At 36.9% G+C, this 25,912-nt stretch overlaps 1 protein-coding gene across 1 annotated transcript in view; it reads left to right on the plus strand.

The window, feature by feature from the left end:
* The window catches only part of MOXD1 (monooxygenase DBH like 1), a 91,739-nt gene that overhangs the window by 24,297 nt on the left and 41,530 nt on the right, over positions 1–25,912 (plus strand). Inside the window, exons 3-4 of the mRNA XM_027056879.2 lie at positions 440–607; positions 744–827. Coding sequence (XP_026912680.1) covers positions 440–607; positions 744–827 — 252 coding nt within the window. The remainder of the gene's footprint in view (positions 1–439; positions 608–743; positions 828–25,912) is intronic.

Below are 25,912 nucleotides of genomic sequence, written 5' to 3' on the forward strand. Positions count from 1 at the left end.
GGGGAAAATCTATAGTGAATGTAAAGGTGCTAACCTGGAAGGTGACTTTAGTTTTCCAGAATCCTTGCTTCTTAACAAGAATATTTGCTTGGCGACTACTAGTTGCTGGTGTGCAGACCTGGCGTGACGACGATTTACCGTCGCCATGTGCACGGAAGCATAACCTCTGAGTCAGTTGCCTTTCACTGTGCCTTGGAAGCCATAATCTTGCGTGCTAAGAGATACCGTTTCTTCCAAAAAGAAACTCACCTATCTGGACACTTAATGATTGAATCAAATTGACACAATTAATGCTAGAGACCATGTTGAGAGCTCCCAATGTCATTATTCTCTTTTTTTTCACGTCTGCATCCTGCTTTAAATAGAATTCCTTAAACTCAGCTCAGTGGTAAGGGACATGCTCTCATGAGACATAATGGTGCCCATGTCTGCTCACCAGGAGAGCACAGTGAGAGTGATCTGGGCTTACCACCATGAAGATGTGGGAGAAGCCGGCCCCAAGTACCACGACTCCAATCGTGGCACCAAGAGTCTGCGGCTGTTGAATCCTGAGAAAACCAGCGTGTTGTCTACAGCCATACCATACTTTGACCTGGTAAATCAGGACGTAAGTTTTTTCAGGTTTTATGATTGGAGGGGTGGGTTTATGGAAAGCGTGTAAGAGTTTTTATTTACACTTTTGTGTTTAATAGTGTGTCAAGAGAATGTGACTTTGTGTCCCCCTCCCCTTTTTATTAAGACAGGTCCCCATCCCAAACAAAGGTACGACCTACTGGTGCCAAATGTTTAAAATTCCTGTGTTCCAGGAAAAGCATCATGTAATAAAGGTATGTGACTCACTCACAGGCTAAATTTAATTTGCACAAATGGAGGAGAAATTGTTGTTAAAATGAAAATGATTTAAAAAATAGAAATGATTTTCAATTGTATGAAAGTTATTTCAAGAGCAAAGTAACTGGCTTCTCTGACTCACACCCTGTCTTACGAGTTACTGAATTTAGAGGGAAATCTTGGATTGTAGCTAGGATTTTGGCTTTTGGCTCCTAATTTTACATTTTAAGGTAAAAGTTAAAGATGCATTTGAATAGTGCTACCTATTTCCTAGGCAACATTGTGTACAGTTGGAATTGCTGGACTTGCAATTTAAATAATGTATTTGCATATTGATAAACTATATACAGGAACATTACATTCCCCACCAAGATTGTTTGAGAATGGCTTGTTTCATTGTAAACATTGGATATTGTAAAAAAAAAAACCTATTTTTACAGTGATTTTTTGAAAATAAGAAAAAAGGAAAATTGGTGGATTCCTACAAAATTAAAAATTACAGAATTTGCCTGTGGCACCTAACTCCCTCCCACCTCCACCGGGAACAGCTTCCCAAAACTTTTGTATCTAGCTAGTGGAGAAACAGGTATTTTCAAAGAATTCCATGTCCTTGGTTCTGTGCTAGGTACTGCTTGGTAGTTACACAGAGGCTGAATGTATAATCCATACTCTCCAGGAAACTATAGTAAGAAGGTAGGAGAAGTGTCCTTGACACAGGAAAGAATAAGATCGAATTAAATCATGCATACAAATACTCCAAACGTTCAGAAGGCTAGACGTCATCAGCTTTTTGTCAGTCCTCGGACTCTGTAACAAAGCAGTGTGGATGTGAGAAAGGAGAAAACGTGTGGATTCTAGAATCGAGAGGGAAATGCATGGGTTTGACTCGCAGGTCGTCTCTTTAGCTCACTGCGTGCTCTCAGGTAAGTTGCTCTGGGATAATGCCCTGCTTTCTTCGTCTGCAGAGGGTGGTCACCATAACACTTCCCCTCTTAACCTCAAAACCTCTTGGCAGAGTTGGAAACACTGAGTACATTCTGTAAAGTGACTTAGATTTGTCAGTTTCTAATATATTTGTCTAGTGGCACAGAGCTGCCTTTTGCTTACGGACATGATTCATCACTACTTACAGAGGCAAGAAGAGCAGGGGAAGGGAATGTTTTTTGAATTACTAAGTAGTCCTAAATACTTGTAGAATATTTTTGCAATCAGAAGATTTACCAACCATGAGACTTTGGATAAGCCATTTACCTCTGTGCAATGTTATTTGCTGTTTCTTGCATGTGCCTTAATACCAGTGCCTAAGGCCTTCCCTTATGCTAATGAAAAGCCTTTCTCAGAAAAGAGGATGTTATATTTATATAGACTATATGCCATATAATACTGTGTGTCATTTGCAGCAAATTTAGTGGGAACTCGGCTTAAGGGACAAATGTAAAACTACAGGTTCAGAAATAAAAGCACATGTTTCACAAAATGGGTCCTGGATTCATTTTTCAGCAAATGTTAATGGATAGGATATAAAGCCCTTAACTACTGACATTAATGCATTTTTTTCTTATTATTAATGCTAATAATTAAGTCGAATGAAATAAAAGTATTTGCTCTTAAGGGAGGTCAGTATATGTTCTAACTCTGTACGTAGGATATTTACCTGGTATCCCATCTGAGAATTCTTAGCTAGCTTTCCCGGCACATGCTTTTAGAGTAATACTCAGATATGTGGGCATGTATTGAATATTTGGAGTTCTGTAGGACGATGGAAATTCTTTACTCCTAGCGAGGGGGTTTGGGGTACAGGCTGCAAGTCAGAGAGGAGGGGGTGGTTATACAAAATTTGGTTGCTTCAGGGGCAGAGGGTTGGTGGCTGGCATTTAAAATTCTATTATTATTTAAGAATACCACTTACAGAATAGATTCCTGAGCTTGTTGTTAAATCCTAAAATATCCTAAAGGTCATCAAGTACTATGGAACATTTTGCAAAAAAAAATGAGCCTAAATAGACTGGCTGGCCCAGTCGGAGGAGCATGTGGTGACTCTTGATCTTGGGGTTGTGAGTTCGAGCCCCATGTTGGATGTAGAGATTACTTGAAAATGAAATCTTAAAAGAGAGAAGAGGAAGCTCTACTTGGAAAATAAATTCAAAATATCTATGTTGTAAAAAAATTCAGGTTGTATACGTTTTGAGACAGTTTTTAAAAAACAGTTTTCGTTTGCAACTCATGCCAGTTTATAATAAAATATCAATTCATTTCTAGGGTAGAATTCATAGATCTAAAACTTACCTTAAGAAATTACCTAATTCCCATTCTCTTTTCCTTAGCCGAGATGATTTCTAGTAATTTAAGACAAATATATCTTCTTTCCATAGAATCAAAGACGCCTGTTTTGAAGAGCCATCAGCTAGGTGCCTATCTTTATTCTGTATTTTATGTCTCGCGAATCACTGTATCAAAAAGCCTCAGTCCTTCTCTGAGACAAAAACCAAAAAGTACTTTCTCAGAAAAAAGAACATTTTTTTATATTGTATTATATTATATATTGTTTGCAGCAAGTTTTAAGAACATTGATAATAGCAATATGGCGAGAAATCTATTTTGTTGTCTGGACTCTCATTTCAAACAAAGAAAAGTGTGTAATTGCAATTAAATGTTACTAGTGCTGCCCAACATACATTTTGTAGTTGTAATAACTATAAAACTAAGCAGATAAATGAAATATATCAGTGACTGTGTGTGAATATATTTAATGTGAATGAGTAAACTTAAACATATTAATTACACTTAATTTAAATATTAATCATATAATGATCAAAAGCATTTACTACCAAAAATATGAAATAATAAGGTAAATAATTTCTAAAATTATAAACTAATAAAGGCAAATAATTTCATCCACAGGAATAATGGGATTATGATAAAAATTATTGGGGGTTCAGTTCAGTTGGGTTTCACATTTATTGATTTGTATTTTGGTTTTTGTGAAAAATGTTTAAAATTGTGATTTCAAAATATTGGTATTGTCAGATGACAGCATGCCACACTAGAAGACAGAAATGGAAATTATGAAAAAGAAAGCTCTTGGTAATTTATATCGAAACCACACTCCTCATATGAGATCACCTCTGTGTCTCTCACTCTCAAGACCCACTGTCTAGCCCATATCTCCATATTTAAACATGACCCTATTTAAGCTTTGCCAAATACATAGCTTTACCCTAAATTTAAAATTTTTTAGAGAAAGTGGTTCTTTCCGCTCTCTGTAGTCAATAGTAACATCATTATCACCTGATGGTGACAATTGGATATACTCTGCCAGAAGCTGAGGTTATCAACTGGTATAACACACCCGTGTGTGTGTGTGTGTGTGTGTGTGTGTGTGTGTGTGTGTGTGTATGTGTGTGTAGCTTTTATTGTCAGAGAATTCTCCTCATAGATAAACTAAACTCCTAACTCATCTGTTTAAGCATGATCTATCTTATTTGATTTAATAAATAATTGCTGACTGCCTATTATGTTAGGGTTAGGGTTAGACAAGAAAAACATCCAAGCTGACTCATCATCCCATCTCCATCTTGCCTTAAAGGCCCACCTTTCTAATAGGGAGACAGTGAGCCTCATGGTAGCATAGGTGGGTTCTGCACTCTGATGGGCCAGATTTGGATCCTTGCTTTCCATCATCAGGCATTTAACCATGGGTGAGTTATTTGTCACTCACATGTCAATTTTATCATTTAAATTTGCATGGTAACTTCCTTATGGAATTGTTTAGACTAAAGGTTAAATAGTAGTTAATAAAATTGTATTACCACTTAGCACAATATCTGACACATAGAAAACTCTTAACAAACCCAACTATTATTATCAGGCCATTTATTTTCAATGTTGTTGTCTGAATGACTTTTCATTGAAAACTGCTGTTCAGTAAAGAGACCCAGAAAAGCAAAGAGCATCATGCTGAAAGGTTGACCATTGCTGAGTTTTAAGAGAGGATTACCTTTACTTGTTGTGTGACCTCAGACAAATTATTTACTTCCTTGTGCCTCAGTTTTCTCGCCTGGAAAATGGGCATAATAGTCCTCAACTAATAGGGTTGTTACAACTATTAAGTGAATCAAAGGAGTTTAACATATGTAATTAGAACAATGCCTGGCATATAGTTTTAAATAAAGTAAATAAAATTATGTAGATCACTAGCAATAAACACAACTGCTCATCTATTGATCATCTTGTTAGGTTTCTGGGTTGCTGAGGGATCCCAAGCCTGCCAATCCCTTCTAGAGAGTCAGAATTCCAAATAAAACCTAGATTCTCACTCTTCATGTAGGGAGGCCACCGTGAAAACTTTCTCCTGTGTAGAAATGTGAAGTGGAGATAAACAAAACACTATCATTATTCTATTCTATTCTATTCTATTCTATTCTATTCTATTCTATTCTATTCATCAATAGAATGAGATACTGTGCTGTCACTTGCTACTGAACAGAACATCTTTCTTGACTTGATATTAGATGCTGCTGTTTCTTTCCATTGGTGGCACTCATAAATCTGAATGATTTAATTTGGGGGAATGTTTCCTAGGACAAGAAAATCTAAGGATAATTGATATTGAATGACCATGAAATGTTCTTGAAGCCAGAGTACTGTGTAGCAATGAAATAGTCCTTCAAAACTTTGATTTTCCTATCCTAGACACGTAGTATGAACATTTGGGTTTATGCACTATGTTAAATCAACATTGCTGGTCAGTTTCCCTATTGTGTTTATTTCTTGTTCTGCTCCTCTTTTTCTTTCTTCCTCTTCCTCTCTCCTCCTCCTCCTTCTTCCTCCTCGTCTCCTCCTCTTCTTTCTTCTTCTTAATATAAGAACACCATCACATGGGAAACTTTAGCATTAACATATTCTGAAATGCCAAGTGTGATAGCGGACTTCTATTTCTGAAAATGTGTAAGATTTCCAGGTTAAATTTAGTAAATTGTAAGAATTTTCCCTGTCAAGCTACATGATTTGACTATTGGAATGCTCTCCTCTTTGTCAGTATATCGTCTTCCATTTTCTCCCCTGAAATCATATTTCAAAATATATTTTCACTGATGTGATTTTTTTCTTCCCTGATAGAATTGGTTTCTCATCAGGATGCATTTCCACAGACTCTATGCTTTAGTTCTCATTTTTTTTCATGCCTTCACCTTCAGTTTCCCTCTGTTAGGTGGCAGACTAACAGGTGTTTGCTATTGACTGTTAACCAAATAGTTGTATTTTCACTCATTTACATTACAATTCTTTGGAACGTTTTTGGCTGACCAATGTTCCCTTTTATTTATTTATTTATTTATTTATTTATTTATTTATTTTTACCAATTCAACCATATTTCACAAAGGCAAATCTTGGATATTTAGCTAGATCTATTTAGTATGTTGAAAGAAATTAACTTTCAAAGTATGCTTTTTGTGAAAGTACTTTGCATTCGTTTTAAATACGTGGCAGCACTATATTTGGTTATTAAATTCTTAATACCAATGCATTACTACTGGCACCTGTGGATTTTGTCACCCATTGACAAAATGGATAATTCTTTATCTTGTAGAAAAATTATGCTGTAAAATCATAAGAATCATCCTTTTCTTTGGGAATTTGTCATCTACAGTTTGTAATTATTAACATAATTATATATATTATATGTAATATATATACATGTATCAGTGGATCTGAAAGTTTATATGTATCTTTTATCCAAGAGATGAAGAATACTTGGCCATTTACTGTGGCTGAAATTATAACTTTGTACAGAAAAAAAAAAAGTGAATAGAGCACTGCTCCTGTCAATGATAAGTTGATTCAAATTAGCACATTTTTAAAGCTTGCTGACTTAGAATGTTCAGTGTTGCAAAGTTCTTTCTCGATCTTCTTGAGTTACATCTACTTCACAGAAACATTGGAGATTGTCTAACTACTTGGGTGTTCTTAATAGCCACTTGAGAGTACAAGGTAATTGAATTCACTTTGAAAGCATGCTTTTTCATGGAAGTGATTTATTGCTAACTCTGTCACTAATTAGCTTTCTGACCCTAGAGAAAGTACTTAACCTTACCCTGGTCCTCAGATTCCTTGTCTGTAAGATAAAGGGATTGGGCCCGATGATTCCAAATGGCTCTTTTTACTTCTAAATATCTATGACTTGCTAAAACTAAAAGTGAAATATGTGCTGGGGTTTGGATGCCCTGTGGTCTGAATTCCTGATACGCTTGCTTCTTACTATCCCTAGGCGTACCTGGGTAAAAATGCTTAGGACGCCACGATTTCCCTTGAGGTTTAAAAGCCCCTTTCTTTAATCCCTTGGACCTGGGCTCTTCTAGCATGTATTTTGAAGCCTAGATTTCCATCTGTAAAGGGGATAATAATAGTACTTGTCTCAAATGGTAACTGCCATCATCAAATGAAATAATATCCATAGAGTTCTTATATGTTTGGCATATATTAGGTAGCTCATAAATACCGGCTATATTTCCAATTTACATTGGATTTCAGATACCTCTAAATCTTGGAAAATAATCTAAATGAAATAAATCTAAGTTAACAAATAAATAAGTAAATAAATAAGTAAATAAGTAAGGAAAGAAGGGAAAAAAAGGAAGAAAGAAAGAAACAAAGAAAGAAAGAAGGAAAGAAAGAAAGAGAAAGAAAGAGGACAAGGAAGAAAGAAAAAAAGGGAAGGGAAGAAAAAGTAAAGAAAGGAAAGGAAGAAAGAAAGAGAAATAAATCTAAATCCAAATCCAAATCCAAATCTAAATCTAAATCTAAATCTAAATCCAAATCTAAATCGGAATCTTGGACAGAATGTAAATTTTAAATAAGGATAGGACCTAAGAGTGCCAAGGCAAGCAAGGCTGACCGGTTGGTACAGCGCATAGTATGGGCTCTGGAGATAGGTAGGGATTGTATTCCAACTCTGCTTTTCATTAGCTTGATGACCTTGGGCAAACTCAACTCTCAGAGTTTATAGCTTTACTCGTAAAGCAGGAAAAATGATTTCCAGTGAAGATGTAATGAGTACCAGTGAAAACACCTGTTGCGTAAAGGGGTCATAATTTTTCGTTTTTTTCTCTTGATGGGGATATAGAGACAGACGACTCAAACTTCATCCACTATTTTCTCATACTTATCAGGGCTGCACTGAAACCACAGTAGGAAGTCAGTTTTTATTTTATTTTGAAGAAAAGATTCCCTGGGAATTAGATTTCATAGCTTGCTCTCATTATTCTAACCCAAATGAAATTTAACCTAATTTCCTCCTGTTCTTGTCTAAGTAAGGATAAAAGCCAGCTGGTGACTATCCTCTGGGAAATATTCTTTCACATTCTTAGGTCACCCATTAGCCTTCCTTAAGTTGGTCTTAAATAATACCACTTTCAACAGACAGACAGAAAGAGATATTTATTTTTCTTTATTACTCTTCTATTGCCCAACTCTAATCTCAGTCTAGGACATCTTTTTAAAGTAGTCTAAAACATTGGATGACAAAATTGAAAAGCACTAGCACATTTATTGATAATTATTGGCCATAAAAGTTGGTAAATCATTTATGAGCAGCATTTTTATCAAAAGCACTAACTTCATACTAAGATATTTATGTTGGATTCTAGGTGTTGATGGCAAAGTAGGTTTCAGAAGAAGTATGGGAATATTAAGATAGGAATGACTTTTACTTAAATGCAGGGAGATATGCAGGTAATATGTTTATCTGTTTCTTACTACTTTAAATAGCTTCTCTTGTTAGATGTTCACAGCCTCCCACAAGGCAAGTTGAATTACCACCACTTTCCAGATGAACCCACTGAGGCCTAGCTTGCATAAGTAACTTGCTTAACCCTATACACAAATTCTGTGACACAGAGCGAAGACTGAGCACAGATCTTCCTAGCAAAAGTAGTGGACCTTTCTCCATGCAATTCTACTAGCCCAAGCCTTCTAGCTGGTATATGTTGCAGTGACAAATAATTTGGGTGAGAGATGTCGGATAGCTTATATCCGGCCACAGGGCCTTTGGGTCACTTTCTCAGAGCCAAGGCTGCTTTTGAATCCTTACAGGATTGGTGCATAGGCCGAGGGCTATGTGAATAATCCCATCAGAACCCGCCAGAGATACCAGTTCAAAGATCCTGGGAATTGATTCAGACCTACTTGGGCAGCATTTTGAGCACACAGAACTCTGCTCTTTTCACACGTGGGGTTTGGAAATGCTCCTTAACAGGAAATGCCACATATAAAATGTCATTTGTGATTTAGGAAGTTATTTAAATAAGACGAGTTAAAATGATTAGGTGAACGATTATGCACATGCTATACAAAGGTGCACAGTGTTAAATCTCACAGATGATGTTAGGGAGGTAGGAACTGGAAATAATTTCACTGAAAAGAGTGGCCTGCTAATCTTATGGGACACATCTTGTAGCCTAAGGATCATTGAGAAGAAGACCATAGCCTCCTGTCTGAGCAGTTACAGTCCTTTTTGGAGTTAAGTGAAAATAATGGTAATGACCTATTTTATCCCCCTTCACTATAACTGTCTATAAAAAGGGACTTGTGGAAAGAAATATTAACATTTTATTTGTTTTTTAAAGTTTATTTTTATTTTGAGGGGGAGAGAGAGAGAGAGCAGTGGAAGGGCAGAGAGCAAGAGAGAGAGAGAGAATCCCAAGTAGGCTCCACACTGTCAGTGCAGAGCCCGATTTGGGGTTCAGTCTCACGAACCATGAGATCATAACCTGAGCCAAAATCAAGAGTCAGATGCTCAACCAACAAAGCCCCCCAGGTGCCCTGAAGTACTAACATTTTAATTTGGAAGTTCAATTTATGGCAAAATACCCAGAGAAAAGTACCCTAAAAACAAGAAGAGCTCCATTGTTGGAGAAAGAGCCAGAAGTACTGGCATCTCAGTGTGGCCTATGAAACAGCTGAGAGCACGGTTTTCATCCTACACTAGCCCTCGCTCAGCCGAAAGTTAATGTGGCCACACCACAGCCGTTCCAGAGATTCATTCAGATTAATAACAATTCAAAGACTGTAAATCTGTGTAACTGAGAGGTTGTTCTAAGTAGTCTTGTTAGCTCTTAAATTCTATGACTTTAGTCAAATATTGGAATTAAGAAAAACAGAAATTTATACAACAAACCTATAAATTTGATATATGTGTAAAATTTATAAGATAAACTGTGATAAAAGGTTGTCCTAAAAAGTCATGAAAGAAATGATAATTTGTGTGTGTGATCCCACAGGATATAATATGCCAATTTTATTTTGGTGTCTGTTTTCAATGTAAAAAATTATATATTTATCAAAACAGGATGACGTCCATTATTTCCTTTTTGATTGCAACGATGACTTTTTTTATGGTTTTTATGAAGGGGACTTCTAGTAATTAGCAGAAAAAGGTTATGTATGTGGTAGGATCTCACTTTAAATAAATGAGATATCTACTATTCGAGTTTATAAAACTCATAAATCAAAGGTTAGTTTTATATAATCCTAATCAAGTTATAAAGGACTGCATAGGTGTGTTCTTTAATATCAAGCTTCTCTTGGAGCGTTTAAAATGAATGTTTTATTTTTGCTTTATTTTTTTTAAATGTTTATTTATTTTTGAGAGAGAGAAAGACAGAGTGTGAGCAGGACAGGGGCAGAGAGGCCCAATGCAGGGCTCGAACTCTTGGAGCACGAGACCATGACCTGAGCCAAAGTTGGGCACTTAACCGACTGAGCCACCCAGGCGCTCCCAAATGAATGTATTTCTATATCAAAAATTTAGATTAGGGGCGCCTGGGTGACTTAGTCGGTTGAGTGTCTGACTTCAGCTCGGGTCATGGTCTCACAGCCTGTGGGTTCAAACCCTGTCGGGCTCTGTGCTGACAGCTCAGAGCCTGGAGCCTGATTCGGATTCTGTGTCCCCCTCCCTCTCTCTCTCTCTGTCTCTCTCTCTCTCTCTCTCTCAAAAACAAACATTAAAAAATTTTTTAAAAATTTAAAAATTTAGAGTATACAAAAAGCTTAATAATGTATCTGTTTTATAAAGAAAAATTTACTCTCATGTATCAAAAACATTATGGTTGAATCTTGCTTCCTTGAATCATTGTACTTTTCTTGATTCATAACCTGGGATGAATCATCTTGATAAAATCTTTAGGGATGGAGCCCCTTATGTTGGTGGTGGTGGTTGCTGTCCTTTGGAAAGGTCCCCAAGTGATCTTGATACAAGCTCCTTGAGCGAGAATCATTGTTTTACGTTTATTAAAACTTCCCAGCAGATTGGGAAAGACTGTTTTTAGGTTATATTTTCTAGCACCTAGTAAAAGGTTCTTCATGTTAAGTAGCATCAATACTCATTTTTATAGTAATATGCTGTTTTATTCAACAAATATTGTAAAAACTGAACTCACACCGAGCATCTCCTATCAAAATACACTGCTAGCTGTCTGCATATGAAAAAAATTTAAGAAGTTTATGAGATAAGTCATTCCTTGATGCATTGCATATTTCTTCATGGAAGCAGAGAGGCAAAAACACCAGCTGTTTCCTGGAACCACAGCTGACTTTCATTATAAAATTTCAACATGAACTAATTCAGATATAAGGGATACTTTCTTCTATGAAGGGAGAAGATTTATGACCTAGTGAAATATATACATCGAAGTAAACTCTATACATTAATGTTTATAATGTAATGGCTTCATTTTAGAAACTGTATACTGAAGGTGACCTTGCTGACTCTAAATGCATTCCATTACCAATAAAGAGCGATCTGTTTATCGCTGAAATCTCACAGAATTGGTCTATGTGGGACTTTAAATATTAAGTAAGGGAAAGACCATGTAAATAACTGTTAATGATTATGTAAATGCTGCCTAGTGCCTCTCAGGCTTTAGCTTGGCATGAGGAAGTCCTGAGAATATAGGAGAGGCCTTCTGTGGTATGTTTCAGAAATCAGTGTATTTAATATATTATGTATCATAATCAGCTGGAGACATCCCTTTGCACTACCCTCCCAATTGCAAAGAAGAATCAGAGTGTCTAATGAGCGCCTGCTTTGGACAGCACTCAGTACTATGTCTTTTTTTTTTTTTTTTTTTTGAAGAAACATTTCCCAGATGATATGTTGCCTCAGCTAAGTCTTTTTTTTTTAATGTTTATTTATTTATTTTGAGAGCAAGCGAGCGGAAGAGGGACAGTGAGAGAGGGAGAGAGAGAACCCAAGAAGGCTGTGCGCTGTCAGCCCAGAGCTGGGTGCTGGGCTTGATCCCATGGATTGTGAGATCATGACCTGAGCCGAAAACAAGAGTTGGAGGCTTAACTGACTGAACCACACAGGTGCCCCCGTACTATGTCTTTTGTCAGATAGAAGGCAATATAAGACATAGTCTTTCACCCCAAGGACCTCCCAGTTTACATGGGGAGAAGACATGCACATCTGAATAACCGAGAAACCCGAACGGTGGAAAGTGAACGTTGCTGTCAAAGTACATAGTATAGGCAGAAGAAAGGAGTGAAGGTCTGAGCACCATCTCAAGCCATATGGAGAGAACAATTTGGGGAAAGTACAACTAAATGGATCTTAGGGAAGTAGGGATGTGTGGTGAGGATGCCTAGGACACAAACTCTGTTCCCATGCTTAAGCACGTGATAAAACTGAGAGCATTGTCCATTTTGTGGATCACTAATCATCAGGAAAAAACTAGGAAGTAGGTAGTATTAATATCCTCGTTTTACAGAGGAAGACACTGAAGCCCAGAGAAGTTAAGTAACTTGCGCATTGTCGGTAAGTTTCCTGTTTGTATACTTCTCCCCGAAGAAGACAGTATATTTTTTTAAATAAACATGTATGAGCACTTTTGCTAGTTTAGCCTCAAAACATGACTTTTAGGTTTGCAGAAAGCAGCATTCATTGGCTCAAAAGTAAGACTCTTGCTTCAACGTTAGAATTCCCAAGTATTACACATTTGTCTGTGCGGAAGCTCCATCTGGTCCCACGTGTGGTAGAGAACACAGGATGCTGAAACCAACATCTGCCTGTGCTACAGCCAGCTCGCAGCTGCTGCCTAACATTGAAATCCATCCTAGAGTTCTGTCAGATTAGAATGCAGAATCTCTCCAGTTACTTGTTGTCGGGGTAACTGCATTTTCTGATCAGAGAATGCCTGAATCGTACCAAAGCCCCTAGTGTGAAACACTGAAAGGAACTGCAGACGGTGGCCTTTAGTACCTAAATGGGGTCACTGATTTTTATCTTGAATGATACCATTGTGTGGCTTTATCCCCAGACATGAACTTACCAGTTTCACTTAATGTGAAAACTCTGGCAAGTTGCGTCATAGTCTCCGAAATAGAAATCAAGGCTACCTCTTAAGTGCACGATGTGCTGTAACCATTTAGTTCTTGAAAGAAAAGCTGCAGGCTCTTCCTGGGAAGAGAGTGATGGCCTTTCAGTTCCTGTGGAAATGAAGAGGACCTCCCTAGAGCTGCAGTCACTGTAGAGTGATTGACTGTTGAGTTTGTTGGACCTCTGTTCCCATTGTCAATGTCAGTTACGTGTTGTTAATAACTTAAATGTATGTAATGTATGTGAGCTTCTTCGTGGAAGAAGTTTATATCATTTAGTTTTTCATTTTATTGGACTATGAGCCTAATGAAGATCTCAAGAGATAATTTATTTACGGTCCAAGATTTAAAAAAAAAAATGTTGCTTTAAAACCATTCTGAAAGACATTTTATGGACTAATTTTTTTTTCTTCTTCAGCTTGAATTAATAATCATATGAAATTCATATGTGACATGACATGCTCAGGGAATGGCCTTTCACAATCTTGAAAAGAGACCACAACCATTAAATTTTATAACCCTTATCATTTGAAGACATTTTTTTTTTCATTTGCAGAAAATGAAGTCTAGTGAATAAAACTGCTTTTCTCTTCCAGTTAACTAATTGAAACTAGGCTTCAAATTTAGATGATGATATTTATAATTATTAAAATTTTCCACTTTCTAAACTCATCTTTATGAATAAAATTGGGTATGTCCTTCACAATAGCTGGTTTTAACTTCATGACTTCAAGGCAAAATTGGTCCTTTTGTATGGAAACTGAACATCATTGTTTCACATTATGACAATCAGGACCATGTTATTGAACATGCCCCTTTGCTTTTTCCTTACATTTTATCTTAGTAAGACTATATACGCATATGCAGAATGGAAATAACAATTCCTGTCTTCTCAAGATTACTCTGAAAGTGCTTTAAAAACATTGAATTTTAGAAAACAAATATTTGTTGATTACTCATTATGTAATAGACATATTTATGCCATTTTGCAGATGAGGAAACTGAGGCTCAGGAAAAATCGTGTTTTACTTAACGTCATAGTGTACTTAGTATTACAAAACATCATTCACGTAGTCTAGCAGTGGGAACTTGTACAATTCATTTAATTTATATGAGCCTAAGTTTGGAGGTGCCTGTTTGCCTGGTCACCTAGAGCTGTTTTCAAATCCTGGCTCATTTACCACTCATGTGAACTTGGGTAATTTCAACAGAACTCGGAATTTTAGTTTCTTCACTGGCAAAATGGAGATCCTGCCTATTTAGAAGATGGCTGGGAAAATTATCTGAAGATGTTTTTATAAAGCATCTGAAGCATGGTAGATGTGAAATACTGTCATTCTGCAGTCACTTTCTTTTTACTCTAACATTCTAAACCTGTTTACTTTTGGCAACATTTTATTTCATGGTTGCAGAAAGTGAAGTCTATGGGAAAAACTCTGCTTGTCTCCTCTAGTTAATTAATTGAAACTAGAATTCAAATTTAGGTCATAATTTCCAAATTGCTATTACTTGTCTATTTTTTTTTCAACATATGAAGTAGAAAACAATTTCAAGATAAAAAAAATATAGCCAGATATATATCCCTTTCTGCTCTGTCATTTTAATAATCTATAATGAAATAACTTTTAAAGCTTTTTCAAACTTTAAAAATTACTTAGATATAATTATCCAGTAATTTAGAGCAGTCGTGAAACTCATTTTGATTTCATTGACTTTTTTGAGACATTAAAAAGGGAAAGCATTGAAATAGATTTGTTTATATCCAACTGGGTTTCGTATGGTATGTTAGTTTTTTTTTATATCTTGGATTTCACTATTTTACTATCTTTGCTTTTTATTTCTATATTCACTTTTAAGATATAAAGCTTAGTTCTTTTAAGAGTGAGCCTGCCAGATACATTTTATTTGTTATGTAAGGCAAGGTCTTATTGCAAGAGGTTGTAAGATTTACAACTGAATTAAATTTGCAAGGTTAGCGAGCTCAGTTCTTTTTTTAATGATAAACAGGAAATGTCAGTACTGAGTAATATTTTCCACTCATATAGCAAATAAAATTTTCCAACAGATTGTTGGTTCAGTCACATTATTTCAAAGCATATTTATTCCAAGTTGCTAAAAGATATTTTATGGAATAATTTATGTGTTCCTCAGCTTGAATTAATAATCATATGAAATTCATATGTAATATGAGGTGCTCCTCTAATAATCCTGAAAAGAGATCACAACTGTTACATTTTTATCCCTCATTGTTTGAAAGGTTAAGGAGTTTATACTGTGCACTAATTTCTTTTTTTTTTTTAATGTTTATTTATTTTTGACAGAGAAAGATAAGGCATGAACGGGGGAGGGGCAGAGAGAGAGGGAGACACAGAATCCAAAGCAGGCTCCAGGCTCTGAGCTGTCAGCACAGACCCCAATGCAGGGCTCGAATCCATGAACCATGAGATCATGACCTGAGCCGAAATCGGACACTCAACCGACTGAGCCACCCAGGCACCCCAAGACCATACACTATTTCTTAAGGGAACGCTTAGGCTTTTCTCTCCTTTTTTTTTGTTTTGTTTTGTTTTTTGAGTTTATTTATTTTGAGAGAGAGAAAGCACACATGAGTGTGCATGCAGGGGGAGAGAGAGAGGGAGAGAGAATCCTAAGCAGGCTCCTTGCTGTCAGCAGGGAGCCCGAGGTGGGGGCTCACTCCCCCAGAATGAACTGTGAGATCATGACCTGAGCCTAAATCAAGAGTCAGACGCTTAACCAACTGAGCCACCCGGATGCCCATTTTTTCTCCTTTTTTTAATCCATTTTGTACAAAGCCTGTGTCTACCTGCACTGATTTGACATAAGATTTGAAAACTGTATTTATTAAGTGACTTGGTGTTCTTTTTAAAAAAATTTAAATGCTGGGGGCTCCTGGATGGCTCAGTCGGTTGAGCGTCCAACTTTGGCCCAGGTCATGATTTCACGGCTTGTGAGTTCAAGCCCTGCGTCAAGCTCTGTGCTGACAGCTCGGAGCCTGGAGCCTGCTTCGGATTCTGTGTCTCCCTCTTTCTTTGCCCCCTCTCGGACTCTCTCTCTCTCTCTCCCCCTCTAAAAAATAAATAAACATTAGAAAAATTAAGAAAAAAAATTAAATGCTGGAAATTTACAAAAGTATTATCTAACGTGTAATTGTTTTATTTTTAATGTGACATATGCTTATTACAACAGGAAAAAAGGTGAAATGTGTATAATAGTGGTGTCCCCATTTCTCTAAAATCCAGCTTGGAGGTGCCCAATGTTAACACATTTATTTGGGTCCTTCTATAATCTATGTTCAAGAAAACCCTTACAAAATTATATAGGATTTTACTGAGTTAATCACCCTTCTTTTTTTAAAAAATGTAGGATCACTGTCCATATTACTTTGAAATTTGTTTTTTCAAATTGCCACCCATAGAAGTGCAGCTCAAAACATAATAACACCTTAATTTTAATATCTCTATAATGAAATCCCCTAATATGTATAAACCACATTTTTTTTTGGCAGCCGGCTGTAGCTGATTCACTTTCAAGGTGATTTAATGTTTTTGCTGCTGGAAACAATGCTTTAATAAATATTCTTTTATATGTATCCTTAGCGGTTTCATTTCTGTAGGAAAGATTTCTGAATGCATTGAGTTAAGGTTATATGCATTCAAAAATTTAATATATTTGTCAGATTACCTTCTAAAATTTACACACTAGCAATGTGTGAATATTTCTTCACTTCCTTTCAAGCCTGAGTATTGCCATCTTTTAAACTTATTGTCTACCGATGGGTGAAAACTGATGTTTATGATTGTTTTCACTTGCTTTTCTCAGACTACCAGTGAGACTGATGCTCTTTTTATTTATATTTCCTCTTCGGTGAATTTCCTGTTCAACCTAAACATTTTTTAAAAACTCTTTTATTGAGTTACATACATAAAAATTCACAAAACACTGGTATACAACTCATTGGATTTTCATAAGGTGAACTAACTCATGGAATAAGAATTAAGATCAAGAAATAGAACACTACCAGTCCACCAAAAGTGGCCCTCAATATCCCTTCCAGGTAACTACCTGTCTCTGGACCTAACCCCTATTCTGACTTTGATCTCTACTTGTTACTTTTGCCTGTTTTAAACTTTATGAACCTTAGACTCTTTTGTGTCTGGCTTCTCTTGCTCAGCAGAATGTGTGAGTCTACCATGCTTTTGTGTGTCAAAAAAATGTGTTCATTTTCATCTTTTATAGAGTTTAATTATCTGAATATACCAGAATTTTTTATTCATTTTGTATCAGCCATTACTGTGCACCGAACCACCCAACGTTCAAAGCCTTTAAATACATACACACATATTGCAGTTTACAGATCGACCAGGGGGTTCTTCTGTTTGTCGCTTTGCTTACTCCTATGTCTGTAACCAGCTTGGGTTGTGTAGGCAGGTTCTTGAATGGTGGCTGGGCTTTCTCATATGGTTGGGAGTCAGCAGTTTGTAGGTGGGGCTAGGAGTCCTCAGCTGAGAAGTGGGTTCTCCTTTATAGTATGGAGCATGTTCTGCAGATGTCTAGATTAAACTTGTTCAGATGGTGGTGGCAAGGTTCCAAATGAGAGAGAAGAAACTCTAAAGCCATTTAAAGCCTGGTCTTGGGACTGGCACACCAGTACTCTTGCCCCAAGAAGGAGTTCTAACTCAGATACAAGACTGTTTTCCATAATAGTTCATTCTTTCTATTGTTGGATAGCATTCCATTGTATGGATATAGCACAACTGGTTTATCCATTCACTTGATGGATATTTGTGTGTCTTTATTTTGGAGCTATGACCATTAAAGTTGCCGTGAACATTTGGGTACAACTTTTTCTATGAACACATGCTCTCTTTTCCCTTGGATGTATACCTTGGAGTGGAATGATTGGGTTGTATGCAATGCAATGTGTTTAACACTTTTTTTTAAATTTTTTTTAACGTTTATTTATTTTTGAGACAGAGAGAGACAGAGCATGAACAATGGGGGAGGGTCAGAGAGAGGGAGACACAGAATCTGAAACAGCCTTCAGGCTCTGAGCTGTCAGCACAGAGCCCGATGCGGGGCTCAAACTCACGGACCGTGAGATCATGACCTGAGCTGAAGTCAGCCGCTTAACCCACTGAGCCACCCAGGCGCCCCTGTGTTTAACACTTTTAAAGGCTGTCAGACCCAGACAGTTTTCCCCCGTGTTGCACTGTTTTACATTCACAGCAAAAATAAGTGAGTTTCAGGTGCTCCATATATTCACCGTCGCTTGGAATAGTCTTTTAAATTTTTGTCATTTTAATGGTTGTATCTCATTGTGGTTTAAATTTGCATTTCCCTACTGACCAAGGAGGTTGAGCACCTTTTCATGTGCTTATTTGCCGTTCCTCTATTTGCTTCGGTGAAACAAAGCCTCTTCAAATCTTTGTCCATTTTTAAGACTGGATGTTTGTTTTCTTATATTGAGCCTTGAGTATGCTTTAATATCCTGGATACAATTTGTTTACCACATATTTGATTTGCAGATGTTTTGTCTTAATCTGTGGTTTGTCTTTTCACGGTTAACAGTATTTCTGGAGAACAGAAGTTCTTACTTTTGGCCAAGTCTAGTCTATTTTAAAAATTTTATGATTATGCTTTTGTCTTTATAAGACATTTTTGCCTAACTCTAGGACATGAATATTTAGTTTGATTTCTCTAAGCAGTCTTTTTAGTTTTTAACGTAGGGTTTGTATACAGCTTTTGTCAAATTCATTCCTAAATATCTAATATTTTGATGGTATTTTCGATGGTATTCACCTTCACATTTCATTTTCTGATTATCTGTCACCAATGTGTACAAATGAATTTTGTATGTGGATCTTCTGGCCCTTAAATGTGCTAAACACACCTATGAGTTCTAGCAGCATTGCTAAAATTCAGTTGGATTTGCTGCAGGGATCATCATGCCATTTCAGAATAAAGACAGTTTTACTTCTTCCTTTCTGATCTGATGCCTTTTCTTCTTTCTTTTTAAAATTTTGTCTTTATTGCATTGTATAGAACCTCCAGTATAATGATGAATAGGAATGGTGAGAGTGGATTCCTTGCCTTTTCCTTCCCTTAGGATAAAAGTATTCAGTCTTTCATCTTTAGGTATGCTGTTAGTTATAGGTTTTTCGGTTATTCCCCTCTTATGGTGACTCCAATTGTAAGTATATCAGGCTGTTTCAAGTTATCCTGCAACTCATTTGCATTTCATTTTTTTAGCCTGCTTTGATTTTGGGTAGTTTTATTATTCTGTCTTCAAATTTACCAATCTTTTCTTCTTTATGATCTACTCTGCTCTTAATACTATACACTGTATTTCTTACCTCAATCATTGTAGTTTTAATCTCTAAAATTTAGATTTAAGTATTTTAAAAGTATCTTCCATGTCTATATTTAACATATTCAGTCTTTGATCTATCTTTGGGAACATATAAAATACAGTTATAATATCTGCTTCTTTCATTTGCGTGAGTTCTGGGTTAATTTGGTTTGAATTTTGTCATTATGGGTTTTATTTTTCTAATTCTTTGTGTAACTAGTAATCTTTTGTTGGATGCCAGACATTTTTAATTTACCTTACTGGATGTTGGTTATGTTTGCACTTCTGTAAATAGTTTTGAGCTTTGTTCTGGGACGTAGTTAAGTTACTTGAAATCAGACCTTTCAGATCTTATTTATGAGCTTTGTTAGATCCTCATTTTACCCACTGCAAGGCAAGCCCTTCTGAGTACTTTTACCTAATGCTGTATGAATTACAAGATTTTCCACTGTGTTGGGGAAAGGCTCTATTCTCTGCATTGTGATATTTCCATCATGGTTTCTTTTAATCCTTTAGAATAATTTTTACCTGGTCTTGGGTAGGATTTTTTAGGGTGATTTTACCTGTTGTAAAAGGATCAGTATTCAGTAACTCACCTGAAGCAGACTTTATGTAGGTGTCCTGAGTTATGTATCTGTGCATCTCTTCCCTTCCCATATTACATTCTATGAACTGTAACCTACTTGGCCTCATTGGGTCAATTCAATCTCCACAACTCAAGGAGAATGGCAGGTCCTGCTTGAGTTTCACTTTCCTATGCAACAGCCTGAAAAATCTCTCTATAGACAGCCATCTGAACAACCCACAGGACTAACTTCACTTGTTTCTTGTTTCTCAGAGATCAGTGTCCTTCTCTGCCTGATATCAGTCCACTTCCTTAAGACAATGCCCAACATCATTACTGATTAAGGAAGTGTAAATTAAAATCACACTGGGATACCACCTTTAAGAATTGCCATATGGAAATTAAAGGGTTGGCAAGATGTGGAACAACTGGAACTCTAATATACTGCCGATGGGAATATAAAGTGGTACACCACATTGAAAAATCATTTGGCAGTTTCTTAAATAATAAACATACATTGTCATTTACTTTAGCTATTCTGCTATTAGCTGTGTATCCAAGAGTCATGGAAGCGTATGATCATACAAAGACTTGTCAAAGAGTTTTTGTAGCACCTTACTTTATAATAGCTAAGAAATGGAAACAATCCAAATGTGTATTAATCGGTGAATGGATAAACAAATCATGGCGTATATGTACAGTGGAATACTACTCTGTAATTAAAATGGATGAACTATTGATACATAAAATCAACATAGATTAACCTGAAAATAATTATGCTGAATGAAAGAAGCCAGAAAAAAATGACTACATATAATATGATTCTAGTTTTTATAAATTCTAAAAAATTCAAGTAATCTATAGTGACAGGAAGCCATTGAGTGGTTTCCAGGGATGAGAATGAAGCAAGGTGGGAAGACAATGAGGGGTTGGCAAGGGCCCTGGGGAAACTTTGGGGGATAATGTGCATATTCATTATCTAGCTTGTGGTTTTATGAGTATGTACATATGTCAAAACAACAAATTTTATACTTTAAATATATGCAGCTTAGTGTATATCAAATTATACCTTTTTTAAAAAAAGTGTTTATTGCTGAGAGAGAGTGTGAGCAGGGGAGGGTTGAAGAGGTAGAGGGGGACAGAGGATCCCAAGCTGGCTCTGTGCTGACAGCAGAGAGCCTGATGCGGGGCTCAAACTCAGCGAACCATGAGATCATGACCTGGGCTGAAGTTGAACGCTTAACCGACTGAGCCACCCAGGTGCCCTTGTCAAATTACACTTTAATAAAAGTGAAAGAAATGTTGTCTTGGAGAAGTTTGAGGTCAGAATATTTTCACATTTAGTAATTCTTCCTTAAATTGTTTTTTAATGTGCTGTTTAACTCACCCATAGAGTTTTAAATCCCAATTATTTTTTATTTCTAGAAATTCTATGTTGTTCTTTTTCAAATATGCTGATTCAATCTTGATATTTCTTGCTCATCTTTTCAAGCTCGTCTTTATTCTTTAACCACATAAATATAATGCATAACATTTAAAAACTGAAGCATACATAGTTATTTTTGATTTTATGTTTAATAATTCCAATGGCTCAAGTCATTGGGAATCTAAATATGTTGTGGATAGTCTCTTGTTTCCCCAAGTGTTTGCTAAGTTTTGCCAAGTTAATGTCATCCATGGAAATCACAAGGTACCGGAGGAGAGGATGCTCCCTCCTGGAGGTATTATATTTATATTTACTTTTGCCAGATGCCAGGGGATGGCAACCCATGAGGGATCCTTTATTTTCTTGGTTTGGAATTTCCCCAACCATACAGGACTATAAATGCAAATCTTACTGTCTCATGAGGCTGGACCTTTGTTTACACACCTCCAGGGGAGAATATTGTTATTATTTTCTTCTAACCAGGTCTTATTCAGCTCTGGTTACCATAGCAAAATACCATAGACTGGTAAATAGCAGACATTTATTTCTCACAGTTGTGGAGGCCAGGAAGCCAAGATCAAGGTTCTGGAAGGTGGGCTTCATTCTGAGGCCTCTTCTCTTGGCATGTAGACAGCTGCCATTTCACCGTGTGCCCACATGACCTCCTAATGCGCGAGGATGGGGTGCAGAGGAGGAGTACAGCAAGCTCTCTGGTGTCTCTTATAAGGGTATTAATCCCATCATGAGGGCCCCACCTTCATGACCTCATGCACCCTAACTACCTCCCAAAGATCCCATCTTCAAATACCATCCCATTAGAAGTTAGGACTTTAGCCTATAAATTTGAAGGCGGGGGAGGGCACAAAAACATTTGATCCATAATAACCCAGAACTGTGGCAGAGACAGACAAGTTTTTTCATCAGCTGCCTTTGTTAGCAGTTAGATTTTTTTTTTCCCTAGTTCTTCACTTTACTGGATTGGTATGAGCTTGGAGGGTTCCGGTTCTGTATTTAATTGAGGGGTGTGGGAGGGAGAGGTGTGTGTCAAGTTGAGTCCCACATCATTTGATGATTCTATCCTGTGACCATTATTCCTGGAGACTCTAGAATCATAGTATGACATATGTTCCCACGGGAGCCTTAGTTTCTGTTTTTATCACTTTGATTTTGACTTTATATTCTTCTTCTTTTACCTTTGGTCTTCCTTAATTTCTTACTGAGCTTATCAATATATTTCAAGACACATTGTTTTCAGTTTTGAAAATCATGGAAATCATGAAAATCAGTCTTCCAACTGAGAGGTGTTCTGAACATTTAGTTTTCCTACTGGAAGTACAAATTCTGATGGATACAATACAGTTTTGCCAGGTTCAGGATGAGAAGGCTGGAATGCCATGATCAAAGACACTGAGAACACGTATTCCTAGTAATGTTTGGAGATCTTGTAAAAGGACCACAGAGAGCAGGAATTGTAAGCCAAGAAGTGAGTTTCTCTTGAGGCAACGTGGGACTATTGGGTTTTGGCTGGAGAAATGGCATGATTTGTTGTGGAGATTTTAGAATACAGAGGATTCGAGCCAAGAGTTTAGCCTGGACATGTTAGGAAAATGTATGTGAGAGGAAAAGCAGCCTTATTTGGGAAGTGTCTTTGGAAATAAGGAGAGAATACCCACAAGGGTTGTTGTGGCAGTAGAGATGGAAATCCTCCCCACTCGCTTGATGTTAGGGGTGAAGACTTTTAAACAAATCTGAAAGAAGTGATGTTTCATGGGGGAGAGAAGATGGTGTGTTCCCTTTTGGAACTATTATCGCAACTCAATTTATCAGATCCTTTTTAGGTTTCTTGTTTCAGCTGCCAAGAAAGGAGGTTGGCCACATTTCTGAAACTGCAAAATTCTCTTTGAATATCTACGCAGGTTGCAAATTATGACATTTCGGTTGAGTGTGGCTTTTATCTGATTGAGCAAATATGGAATAAATCACCCATGCTTTTTATGTTTCCTTCATAAGTAGATCCCTTTTGACTGTAATTTCTATAACTGCAGACCTGAGACTATTTAAACTGATAAAAAGTATTGAATGGAAAAGTTATTTTAGGTTTGATTTAAAGGAGTTGGCTGGCATGTTTAGGAAGAAAGGCAGATCAGACTTGTTAAGACTAAGTACCTGAGTTTATACTTGGCTCTCACCTTGATGGTCAGGTTGGCAATTGAGGTCAACATGAGCACCTAGAGGGAACAGAGAGATGTGCTGGAGTAAGTGGGGACAAAGATGGATAGCAAAGTAGGAATGACAAGATGTTAACTAGCTCTGGATGGTTTTTACATGAATAATGTTATATTATTTTCTCTGTATATAAACTTTTCAAAAGCGAGCAAGCAAACGAATAACTTCAAAGATTAATAAAACATTTGCTTTGCTTTTCAGAAACCTACATCTAGAGGAGACTTCTTTATTTAAATAGCTGGAAGGCAGCAGGAGACTTAAAGGCTTTGAAAAGGTGAATTCATTGTGAACCTGTTTACTAAGCTGAGCAAAGGCTTCGTGGATTAGGGGTTATCCACCCAGACTGGAGATTCACCCACAGAAGACCAGTGTTTAACTCAGTCATAGTCTGAACACACTTCAGTTTTTTGTTTCCCCATTTTCATGGAATTGCCCTGCAAACTAAGACTTCTTTTTATGGAGAACTCATGTTTGAAACACATAGAAAATAAGAAAGGAGCCAGAATGACAGAAGCCATCCACTGATATTCATTTATTTGCTTCACTTTCTTGAAATATAAAAGACTATATTTCTTAATTATAGCCATGGTTAAACAAATTGGATGAGGTCAAGCAAAAATAGTCTTTTTCTTTTTTCTTTTTTTATTTTATTATCCCTTTTCCAGCCAGACAGCAAAACTCCATTTAAAAAATCAAATGGAGGGGCGCCTGGATGGCTCAGTCCGTTGAGCGTCCGACTTCAGCTCAGGTCATGATCTCACGGTTCGTGAGTTCAAGCCCCGTGTCGGGCTCTGTGCTGACAGCTCAGGGCCTAAAGTCTGCTTCGGATTCTGTGTCTCCCTCTGTTTCTGCTCCTCCCTTGCTCACACTCTGTCTCTCTCTCAAAAGTAAACAAAGATTTAAAAAGAAAAAATAAAATGGCTCTCTGAAGCATACTGTTACATTAGTGTACAAAATTATTGAACTGACTTCAGCTCCCTTCTAACCATCACTGCCCTTTCACACCTACACGGCAGATCACAAAGGCAGGCATGCTTTCCCAGAGAATGGTGCTTAGCGGTCAGCCCCCGGTGCTGGTTCAAGCCAGCTACACAGCAGCCCTGCAAGTTTGCTTGGTTTACGTAACTGTGCCTCAGTTTCCTGATCTGGGCAACAAAGAGAGTAATACCTTTCTCCAGAATGCAGGAAGATGAAATGAAATTAAATGTGTTGATATGTGCAATGTACCTGGTACACGTAAATGCTCACCAGTGGTAGTTATTATTGATGTCATAACACCCCCGTATTGGCTATGGGACTCCTCTCTTTACCAGGCTCTCTCCCATTGGGCCAGGCATGTCCTTGGATTTTTCAGCTCGGGGCACACTTCCTGATAGTGGTGCTTAGTGAGTGCTTGTTGGATTAATGACTCGAATCTAGACTTAATTCAATTATGGTGAGTTGTAAACAACGTTCTGAAAAATCTATCTTATTCCCAGGACAAAGGAATTTTGCGTGTGTGACACTGTGGAGTCTGTAACTAACTTAAGTGCCGAACTGAACAGTCCTGCTGGGCTACTTGCAGACGCTTTATAGAGAGGGCCAGAATTCAATAAAATTAAGTAGGATTTGAAGACCTGCATTTATTATCACTTCTAAAGCAACATTGTTCAATATCATAGAGAAAAACACTCAACATCAGTTTCTCTTTTCATTACAGGGTAAAACAACATACTTTACATTCAAATTTAATTTAAAATGAAAGAGCAGTGAATGCAAGACCTCTGGATAAAAGCCAACCAAGAATTCTGCATGAGGCAGTGTTATTAATTTGTTGCCTACAATTAGGTCTAATATTTAAATTGTGCCTGAGGGAATAAGAAATGTCATTCAATGATGATTTCCCTACTCTTAGAAGAAGACAAAGATGGCTCATTTATTAAATTTCTTCAGGAAGTATAATCCTTAAATTATGACAAATAAATGTTAAAATAATATACTTTATTTAAAACTGCCAAATTATTACAGTAAATTATATACAGACACAAGTACTAGAAGTTTTAGGATATGAAAATAAGTTTAAAAAAGTTTTTAGTGTTTATTTATTTTTGAGAGACAGAGAGAGACAGAGCGTGAGCAGGGGAA

The sequence above is a fragment of the Acinonyx jubatus genome, chromosome B2 (assembly GCF_027475565.1).
Source record: "Acinonyx jubatus isolate Ajub_Pintada_27869175 chromosome B2, VMU_Ajub_asm_v1.0, whole genome shotgun sequence".
In the NCBI taxonomy this organism is placed as follows: Eukaryota; Metazoa; Chordata; class Mammalia; order Carnivora; family Felidae; genus Acinonyx; species Acinonyx jubatus.